We start from the raw sequence: 10,761 nt of genomic DNA, 5'->3' as shown, positions 1-10,761 counted from the left end.
ACCAGACAAAAATAGTACACTAGTGTATTTTAATTATCTATTGAGGTATCTCTTTTACACGTGGTTTTGACTCACAGCTTTGGTCTCGTAATTGTAAGGAAATATAACGCTACATATTGAACATTCTATTCTTTTCAAATCGTCGAAACAGGAATGTACACGAACACTTAACAATAAAAAAAAAGCAGTAAAGAAATCCAGTCAATTAAATAACATTTTGTTAAGAGACAGTTTAACACCATAAAAATTATAATGAATTTGGACAGATAAACATCTGACAAAATCATTTAAATAACGTAAATAATCCGTGATTGGATGAATTCTTTACATAAAATAAAGAACTCTGGACAAATCGAATTCAATTGCAGGCTCATTGCAATCATACTTGAGATTAAACAAATTTCTAATCTAAAATTTAGAATCTACAATTTTTCGAATTCTACTTCTTGTGCAAATCCAATGTGTCGTTCCTACTCGACTAAAAAGCGCCGTTAAGTACATTGGACTCACATTGAGCATTTTTGACTTAACTCATCGTAAACATGCAACTCGCAACGTTTATTCAGATTCATCTGTCGCTAGTAACACGTGAATACAGGTACTTGATTTGGCGTTTCTTGGAAAGGCTCGATACCCATAGTCCAAATTACCGGCGTGTCCGTGTTCACCGTCACTTTGGAGCTGCTGTACGTGTTCGAGGTGCTTACCAAACCACCGAACTGCATAGTCGCATCATCTGGAATCAGTATAACTTATCTTCTAGTTTCATGTAACGGAAAGTTTGATTCATCTGCTTCAAGGTAGCGAATCCTTCTTTATTCTTGACCAATTCATTTTTCTCTTATGCAACAAGTTATTTTCGACCAGTAAGTTTTTCTTTATTAACCGATGTCTTTTATTCTGTCCTTTCAAAAATAATTTTTATTTGTTATATATTTAACTAGCATCCCCCGTCACGGCTTCGCCCGCGATATTTATGTGTAGAATTAAATAAAAATACATTTTACCCCTTCTCACCCGTTAGGGGTGGAATTTCGGAAAACCCTTCCTTAGTGAGCACCTACGTGATAGTAGGAATATACCCTTAAAATTTCAAGTCGATAGGTGCAGTGGTTCGGGCTGCACGTTGATGAGTCAGTGAGTGAGTGAGTGGTATTTGGCTTATGTATATATAGATTTTCGAAAATGACTAACGTTTTACATGATTGAGTCACTTAAGAAGGACCTAAAATAAAGATCGAAACGTCGTGATTGATTATTTTCTGTATTTGCCAGTTTTGGTCAAGAATAAAGGAGGATTCGTTCCTTTGAGATTTCACTGGCGACACAGAGGAGTTATTTGGATTGATCTGCTTCAAGTTACAGCAAGAGAGCTGCGAAACGTACGTAAGTTCCACTTCAGGCCGGTCGTCGATATACGGCTGACCGGGCATCCGAACGGTAGTAGGCCACACCAGGACTGTTGACGTGTCAGGACTCTAGGCACGCGGATCTCGTGCAGACCAGGCTTCAACATCCACGTCAGGGAGTTGCTCGCGACCTGGATCACCTGGAGGAAAGATATTTTTGAGTCGTGAGTTTGACGCTCTTCTGATCGCTTGTCTCTGCTCATGTACATTGAAATTGTTACTTCCAGCCAGATGTAACAAGTAGACTTGAAAAGGGCCCAAAGCGGGGTCGAAACGTAGTTGTGGTTTTTTAATAATAAAGATTGCCAGAGTGGTCGGATTGATTTTAATTAAAAGATATTTTTGTTGAGCACGCTCGGAACACGGAGACGCGATCGCAGGTCTAAGCAGAAGACCCGAGGTTTCAACAATAATTCTTCATCGAATTCTTCATCGGACGAAGAAGAGAAATAAGAGCAGGTAGACATACAGAAGATAAAAGATCATGATACGTCACCTTCACGTCTCCCACGAGCTTGTCGCTCTTGTACAATGTGTTGATGTTGCCGATGATGTGGTCGAACCTGCCCGACGTTTCTGCAAGTACGTATATTTCAGCCAACTGCCAACAATATCGTTTATCATGTATATAACGTACGATTTCAAGTACGCGGGGCGATTTTGAGTGCGACATAAATTTCTGAAGGATTACGTTTATGTTCCCGGCACTCTTGGCGTACTGCGCGACCTGCTGCAGAGCCTTGGTGTAATCCGTGTGCGACTGATCGGGCGTCTCGACGACGGTGGACCCCGCGGCTCTCAATCTACCGATCATCTCCGGCGAGCAGCTGTCCATGTCCCCCGTAATGAGGTCTGGTACGTATTGCCTGTGCTCGTTGCTCAGTAGGTCGATCCCCTGCTTCTCCAGGTACTTCGTCCACCTGTGCGTGCCGCCGTCCACAGTGACAGTGACTCGAGCTAGATACAAACACGTAAATGTTATATGTAAATTATAAATCACATATTTTTATCTTTTATAGTCTCTTTGCCCATACCTTGCCGCCACATCCGGAGCAGCCGGTCATGGTCCCAGTGGATGGGACGGTTCAGCACAATCAGAGCGTACTCGCAACGCGCGTCCTGACAGAACACGTCGCCCGGAGTCCACAGTGTCCTGTCGATCGCATTCTCCTGCTGCATCGTACGGTCACGCGTATCGCCACTGGAAATGCGTCGATCGACAGATCAAGATTCAAGACGGAGCAACCCGAGAGAGCGAGTTTACGCAACGCCGTTGCGTCACGGTAAAATCCTCTCGCTAGGAAATCGGAATTGCCGTTCTATTGACGGTCAGAAGATCATCAAAGCAAAGAGAGAGGGAGAGAGGGAAGAATTTAAGTGCTCTTTCGCATCCTCTTCCTCGTAAAAATCTTACGTAAGCGACGAGACTCGGAGCAGCACTAGTGGAAACGTACGTGCTATTGCGTTTACTGCGCTACTCGCTGCGCGTTTCACGCAACGTGACGAACACGCGACCGACCTCATACCTCATTAACGTGCTCATTATACGGCGCGATAAGTGCTGCGGAGCCGCGTCCTCGACGACGAGCACCGCTCATCGTTATCAATGCCTACATAATAGACGACGTTTACGAACGTGCACGTTCGTAGGATCAACGAGTCGGCGAATCGAGTCCGCGACACCTCACGTAGGACTCCCGATACTTGTAGGTTATGTCTTCCGACGTTACCGCGACATACCACCATGCCGCTAGTCACAGGTCGCCTGAAGGTGCCAAAATTACGTCCGAGGACGTTCAAACGGACACGATATTGCGTCATCACCGTCGTCACGAGCGATCGAAGTTATACCGGTTCGAAGGTTGCGGCGAGTTTTAGGACCTCTGGCGCCACCTCTGGCTAAACTGGCGTAACTGCATGGCGCGCAGGGAATAACTGAAGAGCTTGACGTTACCGATTAGTTCTGCTTGTACTGGAGCGTCTGTTTTACCGTCTGTCGGTAAAATAGATTCTACATCTATCTATTGTGGGTAAAACCAAATCTCAAATGTAGTCTCGCTATTTTAGGCATGGTTGCCAGTCTTTGAACTATCTCGTCGATGCCCCAAGCTGTTTGACAGTTCGACATGTTAGAATGATGCAAAATGTAACAGAAAAACAGAGTTAGTTGTCAGGCACAAAATAATTGTGTGGTCAGGGTTAAAGATTTTGTCAATGTAATCAAAGTTTTGAATTTCTTTCAGTATATTTGTTAGCTGCGTCTGGCTGTGTAAGTGTAACTTTGCAGATAACAATCAATGGCTTCGAAAGTCTGGATGTGGAAAGGCATAACCGGCGTGTCAGGCCGGTGCAACGATGTGCTCTACACGCGGCCGAAGTCGCAACTTACGCAGGATCTCCTCGTATTCTTCGGCGGTGACGTCCAGGTACATCCGAGAATCGGTATACCAGACACAGCTGGTATTAATTTTATATTAATCTGTAAAAAAGATACTGTACAATACTTGTCAGAATGAAAATGATAGTTTACAAGAGGAAAAGCCTGTCTACGCCAGGTAGTCCCTGGACCGAAATTAAAGATTTCAAGAATTTTCCCATTACCTGGGGGTGAACCCCTATCACCATGCGAAATTTGGTGTTTCTAGCATGTCGGGAAGTACCCGATCAATTCAACGACAGACAGAATAGGGATTTTATATGTATAGACATGTACACTTCACTTCACATCTGACACTGAAATGACTGCAGGAAACGCTTTGCAGGATACTCAAGAGAATATGGAGAAACATTCGGATAGCAAAGAATATATAAAATGGAGTTTGGAAAATACCGCGACAATACTCTCGGAACAGTTTCCTAGGCATCATGTATTCGTCGTTCGCCCAGCCAGGTAAAATATTTGTCATCAAAATTACGTGCAAAAATTGATACGTTACATCCTATCGTTTCTTATTAATATTTCAGTAATTAAGTTTTTTTTTTTAAATGTAAAGCATTCATCAACGAAATCGTGATTCTCTTGAATGTTAAGTTTAAGTGAAATTTAGAATAAAATTACCTGAATTAAATGAAATTTAAAATAAAATAAAAAAATTATCTGAATTAAATTTAAAATAAAATAAAATGAAATAATCTGAATAATGATTTCACATTTGACTCAGAATGTCGGTAACTAAATGCGCGGTGTTTAGTTGCTTCGATAACTTTGTGCCGGGCGATAAATATGGTACGCCAACTTTTCGCCCGATGCACCAGGCTTTAAAACATTTGAGACAACTCCTCCTTTGTTGCCTGGAACACGTTAAGACACTGGGAGCGAAAGAGGTATGCGTCAAGGAAAGAGATCAGAATTACAGAGTCCCGTGTGAAATAGTAATATTCATTATTTTTTTTCCAACTTGAATGAATCATTTGGTCGCATTTAATCGTACCTATAACTCGTATTCTCGATTATAAATATATGAGACGAAAAGTACATTTTACATAATTTACACGGAACGACCTATACAATAACATCTTATCACGCGACATCTTTTAGGATGTCGACAATCAACGTAATATCGAAGCCGAGAGTGTGAGTCTGATCGGTTTTAGTAAGGGATGCGCAGTTTTGAATCAATTTCTACACGAATTTCACTATTACGACGAAAATCCGAGCGACGACACCGACGTAAGAGACTTCGTAAGACTAATCAGAGATATGTGGTGGTTGGACGGCGGACACAACGGTTCCAAAGACACGTGGATCACGGAGCGGGAAGTGCTCGAGTCCTTCGCTAAATTAAGTAAGATAATTCAACAATTAGATTCGTTATTTCGATGGAACATGATATCCTCCTCGTTTCTAGGGATAAACGCTCACATACACGTAACGCCGTATCAAATACGCGACAATTTCCGGCCGTGGATCCGCGCCGAGGAAAACAGCTTCAACGAGACCTTACGACGCATCGGCGTGTCCGTACAGCGAGTCTTGCACTTTGGCGACAGTCCGAAGAGCCTATCGTCGCATTTCGGTGTTCTCGCGGACATCGGATGAGAAGAAACGTACTTTCCCTAGTCTAGACTGCTAAGTGCCATCGCTAGATAAATTCGAGAATAACTTGCTAAACTTGGATTCTAACTTTCACGGTTTATTGTTGCTTTTTACAATCCTGAGCGACGATTCTTAACGTGTCGAGCCTCGTTTCATGAAACGATGTCGGACAAGCGTCCTCTCATAAAAATCTGATATGACAAGGATGTCCCAAACGTTTACCTATCACACTGGGCACTTGGTTGCTACTCCTCTTATCACAACGTACTAGTCCACGTGCACGCATCACACGAAGGAGCAACAGCACTTTCCTGGCGACTTGAATCACTGTTGACTCTCCTCGTAACATCTGTTCGGGCATTTCACTCTCGTTTCTGCAAATGGTAAACAATGAGACATGTAGACGTTAACAAATATATTACATGATGCGTTTGTGCGTTTGACTGAAGTTATTGAAATCCCAAAAATTACCATTAGGTTTGTACAGTGATGCAATTTCAGCCCACTCGTCCGAGCCGTCGCAGCAGTCGCAGAATCCATCGTTGACCTTGTACGACGGGATTCTCGCTGCAAATTAATCGCACAATGTTACACCGAGCCGCAACAAGAACGCGAGAACCATTCGTGATACCTGTCGTCTTCCTCCAACTGGTATCGCAGTGGAAAACACCGTTGTTGCAGGCGTTGGTGCCCGGCTCGTCGCTACCGTCCTCCAGACAGTCGCAGTAATCGTCGTTGAGCCTGACAAAATCGATCTTCCGCTTCGAAGCGAAGCACACGAACCGTCCCCTGGCGTCGGGAAGGTACTTGGCGATGTCCTGATCTCGCGTGCCGCGCAGCGACACGATGCGGCCGTTCTTGTCGCGTATCAGCTTGGAATGCCGCGGCTCGTCCCACTTGGACACCGGCTTGCCAACAACGATGCGGTGCGCGTCGCGCAGCGAGCCGGCGATCAGCTTGCCCACCGGCCCGGTCGTCCGGTTCAGCTCCCTGAAGTAGAACAGCTGATGCACCACGAATATCACGGCGACCACGAACACGCACACCAGCATGTACTTGAGCCGTTTCCGCAGGAAGCGCCGTTTCCAGGACACCTCGGTCCTCATGTCCGCCGGCTAGCCGCTGTTGTTATCGCGAATCCGGCACGCCGAACTTCCCCACACGACGTTACGTCGTGCATAAACGCCGCGCATCCGACGCGGAACGATCATAGCGAAAACATGTGTGCGCGCGGAACCGCCGCGCTCAACTCGCACGTCGCAGTTGCGTATGGCACTTTGAGGTTAGGCTCGAATCGATCTCGATCGTGGTCGAACGCGCCGTGAATCGTACACTGTGTGCGGAAATTGCAGAATGAGTGCGGCTGGAAGGTAGCACGTGAAGCAGCGAGAACCGCATCATAACCAATAACCTTTCATTCGATGTGCAGTGAAAGACAGATATAATTTTTGGTTTTTATGTATAAATTTCTGCACAAATCATTTTGTACAACGGCGAGCGCAGGACTCGGCAGATTGTTGGTGAAAATGGCGAGCGAGAAAAGCCCGCTGCGTTTCGAAGTGTTCGCGGAATGTCAGACTACAAAAGCCAGAACTGGCAGGATGACGCTCGTTCATCATCACGTAGACACACCGGTGTTCATGCCGGTGGGAACTCAGGTTTACCGAATTTTTCATTTGACACTTACCTGGAATATACAAGAGATAATTCGTGCGAGACGTTGACAAGTCCTTTATTTCTTCAGGGAACGCTAAAAGGATTGCTGCCACAGCAACTGGAACAACTAGACTGCCAAATTATTCTTGGCAATACCTATCACCTGGGAAACAGGCCTGTAAGAATAAATCATGCACTGGGAAAAATAAATTCAGATTTTTACAAATTTTTAATGGAAATTAAAACTGGATTTATGAGAGTCGAAAAGTTTCGAGTTTAACTTAATTACAATTTTCTTTCATTTCATATTAATCTGAAATCTGTAAATTTAATAGAAAATTTGATTCAGAATTTAAAAATTTATAAATTCACTATGCAAAATTTAGTTTAAAATTTCAAAATTTTGGGATTTGTGGGATTGTGCAGGCGACTTCATTATGATGTATTGCTAGGGTGCAGATACTCTGCACAAGGCTGGTGGGCTGCACAAGTTCATGAACTGGAAAAGAGCCCTGTTAACAGATTCGGGCGGCTTCCAAATGGTTTCTCTGTTGCATTTGGCTGAAATAACGGAAGCAGGTGTCAAATTCAAGTCACCATACAACGGTACTGGCGTGCAACTGAAATCTATACACACACACACATACACACATTTTTAAATAAATTCAAAGACAGCTTCAATGTACAAATATTTAATTGTAATTATTATCTTCTTTACAACGTTTCACAGAATCTGAGTGTATGCTGACGCCAGAACATTCAATTCAGATTCAAAACGCAATCGGTGCTGACATAATCATGCAGCTCGACGATGTCGTTAAAAGTACTTTAAACGGGCCAAGAGTGGAGCAGGCGATGCACAGGTATAATTATCTTAATATTTCTTAATATTAAATAATTTCATGTAATGATTTAATCGTGCATGACCCGATACCATAAATAAATCATTTCAGAACGATACGCTGGTTGGATCGTTGCTTGTCGACGCACGAGCGGCCGAGCGAGCAGAGTATATTCCCGATCGTGCAGGGTGGTCTCGATCCCGAGCTACGGTCGGAGTGCGCGCGCCAGTTAACTGAGCGAGAGGTAAACGGATACGCTGTGGGAGGCTTGAGGTAGATCGCGAGATCATTCGCTAACAAATTAAATCGCAATCAAGACTTAAATAATATTTACATGAATACGCACGAGTCTCCTTATGAAATAAAGATGATTTTTTAAATAAACGTAACGACGATTCTAGCGGCGGCGAGAGTAAGGACGACTTTTGGAGAATGGTCCACCTGTCGACGAGTATCCTTCCAAACAGTAAACCGCGATACTTGATGGGCGTCGGGTTCGCGGTGGATCTAGTTGTGTGCAGCGCACTGGGGATCGACATGTTCGACTGCGTATTTCCCACGAGGACAGCCGTGAGTATTCCGCGTTGCAAAGCGCTTCCGCACTATACAAAGGCTGAGGATTCGAAATTTTCAGAGATTCGGTTGCGCGCTCGTGAGAACCGGGCAGCTTAATCTGAAGCAGCCGCAATACAGGAAGGACACCAGGCCGATAGACGAGTCGTGCGAGTGCAGCACCTGCAAGACCTACACGCGCGCCTACCTCTACCAGATCGCTACCATAGAGACGGTCTCGTGCCACTTGTTGACCGTGCACAATATCGCGTTCCAAATGAAGCTGATGCGAGACATTCGCAGTAGCATAAGGGAGCAGAGGTTCCCTAGATTCGTACAGGACTACATGCTCACGGCTTATCCCGACAAGGATTACCCGGTGTGGATAGTTAACGCGTTGGAGGCTGTAAACGTCACTCTGTTATGAAATTAGGATTCGTACTGAAAACTATCGATTCCCGCTCGTCCCTTTCTCGGAATTCTGAACTGTACGAGTACGCGTGTACCATGTAAATTTGTATAATTTATTTTTTTAAATGTAATTAATGTAACTAGAACGTAATGTAACATTATATTGAAATATTATACAACGTTTCATGCTCATCACATGAAATCATCGGAATCGTAGCCGCTCTTGTCCGCATTTGAAGTCATGTTAGATGGAGTAAATAGGGAATTATAACTCCTAAAATGATATGAGTAAAAAATAGTTACCTCATGTTTCAGCTGCGGTAAGCGCATAGTAGTTATAATATGTTGAATATAATTCAAGATAAATTCAAGTTCACTGATACGTCAACGAACTTGACTCACCTCATCTCCGCTTCTTCCTGCCGCCGTTTTTCTTCTGCCTTTTCCCTCTCCTTTTGTTCCCTCAAGAGCTTCTTCTTGTCCTCCCGTTCGCTCCTGTCTCTCTCCTCCCTCTTGGCTCTGAAGTTCACTTCCTCTGAGCGTTTCGTTTTGGTAAGACGATTCACGATGGTGTTCATCCGCTTAGCGACATGGATCTTACGGACATCCTTGTCCTTGTGAAAGCCAACCTGACCGACCTCCATACCCTGCGTCTTCTTCAGATTCGACCACATTGTGTAGACCACATCGATATCGTTTATTTTGTTCCCTTCGATACTGTTCGCCTTCACCAATTGTGCAGCATCTTCCAGGACAGTACTGGGAATGTCATCTATCGTTTGACCCTGTAGTTTGGAGTAAGAAGGCTCACATGCTTTGTATCAGTTGACTCAGAATTGACTGAAGCTAGGTCTACATTGGTAGCATCACAAGCATCGTAGTTCAGTCGAATCTAAACTTCTGTGATCCTGCGACACTACAACCAATTGGCATCAAGCTGAGTCGAAATAAAAATTCGTGGGCAATTGTTTAACTGTCAATCACTTTGTGAATAACAGTGAATAATTGTTGAACCGTTCAATGTGACAGGTTATGACACGACGCTGATATGACCAATGTAGACTTAGCTTTAGGGTGAGAATAGTCAATGAATAATTAAGCTCACGTGTTGAAGTCGGAGATATACGTGGGCTGACGAGTACTTGTCTACGTGAAACCATACATCCTCCGGCCAACCCCACCTGATAAGTTCTTCATCTGTGGAGGAGGAAATAGAATTAATATCTGTGAATAATATTGTTATTAATTACAGATATTCGCTGTTCTCTTACTTTCGAATTTGTCAATTCCCATGAACAACGTGACTGGTGGCTGCACCACTGCAATTCAGAAGAGATATGAGTTAACCTCTTTCTAACCTCCCAATAATAAAATAGCGAATAATAAAAGGATATAATTAATAGTTTCAAGATACAGCGATTTTCTATTCGTTAAGGAATAAAAATTACCTTCGCTTATGAAATAGTAAACCATTATTGATAACAATTTTGATTTCACATATGCATCGCACCATAAAACGCGAAATATATTTTGCTATCTCTTTAGTTTTAAATAACAAGTTATTAAATTTCTCTAGTTTGTTGTGGTTTTCCGAATTATTCAACACAATTCCATTAGCATTTCGTTAATTGTTTATCCTTTTACTAAAACTTTTTTATGCTCCGCTGAATTTTCTTCGCGCTTGCGACATGGACACGTAGCGACGTCTACTGGAATTTATTATGATCACAGAGCCTACAATCAGTAGTACACTCAACGATAAATTAGACATACGTATCGTACGGCAATTTTCTCATGGAAAATTTAAGTTAAAACTTTGTTTCAATGATGATAACACAGTATTAAAATCGTGATA

The 10,761-nt window shown here is 43.3% G+C and overlaps 4 protein-coding genes across 6 annotated transcripts; 2 read left to right on the top strand and 2 right to left on the bottom strand.

Annotated features, from left to right (window-relative positions):
- Positions 1-12: 12 nt before the first annotated feature.
- LOC105284041 lies at positions 13-6,584 on the bottom strand. Its single transcript, XM_026973651.1, has 8 exons — positions 6,077-6,584; positions 5,868-6,012; positions 4,163-4,175; positions 2,444-2,579; positions 2,101-2,366; positions 1,906-2,010; positions 1,387-1,549; positions 13-736 (listed from the first exon to the last, which is right to left on the bottom strand). The coding sequence occupies exons 1-8, from the start codon at positions 6,549-6,551 to the stop codon at positions 579-581; spliced, it is 1,461 nt and encodes a 486-aa protein (XP_026829452.1). The 5' UTR covers positions 6,552-6,584; the 3' UTR covers positions 13-578.
- On the top strand, positions 3,155-5,880 carry LOC105284040 (UPF0565 protein C2orf69 homolog). 3 transcript variants are annotated; one of them, XM_011347233.3, is made up of 5 exons: positions 3,155-3,571; positions 3,653-3,835; positions 4,172-4,299; positions 4,571-4,733; positions 4,948-5,880. In XM_011347233.3, the coding sequence occupies exons 2-5, from the start codon at positions 3,707-3,709 to the stop codon at positions 5,446-5,448; spliced, it is 921 nt and encodes a 306-aa protein (XP_011345535.2). In that variant the 5' UTR covers positions 3,155-3,571; positions 3,653-3,706; the 3' UTR covers positions 5,449-5,880. The 3 variants fall into 3 exon arrangements, with proteins under 3 accessions (XP_011345535.2, XP_011345536.2, XP_011345537.2); XM_011347234.3 differs by having other exon boundaries at positions 3,155-3,625; positions 3,697-3,835; XM_011347235.3 differs by having other exon boundaries at positions 3,156-3,835; positions 4,948-5,194; positions 5,258-5,880.
- Positions 6,585-6,870: 286 nt separating the features above from the next.
- Positions 6,871-9,047, top strand: LOC105284038 (queuine tRNA-ribosyltransferase catalytic subunit). The gene is made up of 7 exons (XM_011347230.3): positions 6,871-7,103; positions 7,190-7,279; positions 7,554-7,707; positions 7,832-7,964; positions 8,055-8,216; positions 8,345-8,513; positions 8,578-9,047. The coding sequence occupies exons 1-7, from the start codon at positions 6,903-6,905 to the stop codon at positions 8,920-8,922; spliced, it is 1,254 nt and encodes a 417-aa protein (XP_011345532.1). The 5' UTR covers positions 6,871-6,902; the 3' UTR covers positions 8,923-9,047.
- LOC109611283 (coiled-coil domain-containing protein 25) lies at positions 9,047-10,497 on the bottom strand. Its single transcript, XM_020033183.2, has 5 exons — positions 10,355-10,497; positions 10,178-10,225; positions 10,012-10,103; positions 9,309-9,691; positions 9,047-9,180 (listed from the first exon to the last, which is right to left on the bottom strand). The coding sequence occupies exons 1-5, from the start codon at positions 10,377-10,379 to the stop codon at positions 9,099-9,101; spliced, it is 630 nt and encodes a 209-aa protein (XP_019888742.1). The 5' UTR covers positions 10,380-10,497; the 3' UTR covers positions 9,047-9,098.
- Positions 10,498-10,761: the final 264 nt, after the last annotated feature.

The sequence above is a fragment of the Ooceraea biroi genome, chromosome 1 (assembly GCF_003672135.1).
Source record: "Ooceraea biroi isolate clonal line C1 chromosome 1, Obir_v5.4, whole genome shotgun sequence".
In the NCBI taxonomy this organism is placed as follows: Eukaryota; Metazoa; Arthropoda; class Insecta; order Hymenoptera; family Formicidae; genus Ooceraea; species Ooceraea biroi.
Note: the sequence above shows the minus strand (reverse complement) of the source record. Positions and strands in the feature narration are given on the sequence as shown.

Coding starts and splice junctions, on each gene's coding strand:
- LOC105284038 (XM_011347230.3), top strand. CDS start 6,903: ATGTATAAATTTCTGCACAAATCATTTTGTACAACGGCGAGCGCAGGA. Junction 7,708..7,831: donor ATTCAAGTCACCATACAACG/GTACTGGCGTGC, acceptor AACGTTTCACAG/AATCTGAGTGTATGCTGACG. Junction 8,217..8,344: donor TACGCTGTGGGAGGCTTGAG/GTAGATCGCGAG, acceptor CGACGATTCTAG/CGGCGGCGAGAGTAAGGACG.
- LOC105284041 (XM_026973651.1), bottom strand. CDS start 6,551: ATGAGGACCGAGGTGTCCTGGAAACGGCGCTTCCTGCGGAAACGGCTC. Junction 6,013..6,076: donor CAGTTGGAGGAAGACGACAG/GTATCACGAATG, acceptor ATTAATTTGCAG/CGAGAATCCCGTCGTACAAG. Junction 2,367..2,443: donor GCTCCGGATGTGGCGGCAAG/GTATGGGCAAAG, acceptor GTTTGTATCTAG/CTCGAGTCACTGTCACTGTG.
- LOC109611283 (XM_020033183.2), bottom strand. CDS start 10,379: ATGGTTTACTATTTCATAAGCGAAG. Junction 10,226..10,354: donor TTACTATTTCATAAGCGAAG/GTAATTTTTATT, acceptor TCTGAATTGCAG/TGGTGCAGCCACCAGTCACG. Junction 9,692..10,011: donor TATATCTCCGACTTCAACAC/GTGAGCTTAATT, acceptor TCCAAACTACAG/GGTCAAACGATAGATGACAT.
- LOC105284040 (XM_011347233.3), top strand. CDS start 3,707: ATGGCTTCGAAAGTCTGGATGTGGAAAGGCATAACCGGCGTGTCAGGC. Junction 4,300..4,570: donor TTCGTCGTTCGCCCAGCCAG/GTAAAATATTTG, acceptor CATTTGACTCAG/AATGTCGGTAACTAAATGCG. Junction 4,734..4,947: donor AGACACTGGGAGCGAAAGAG/GTATGCGTCAAG, acceptor GACATCTTTTAG/GATGTCGACAATCAACGTAA.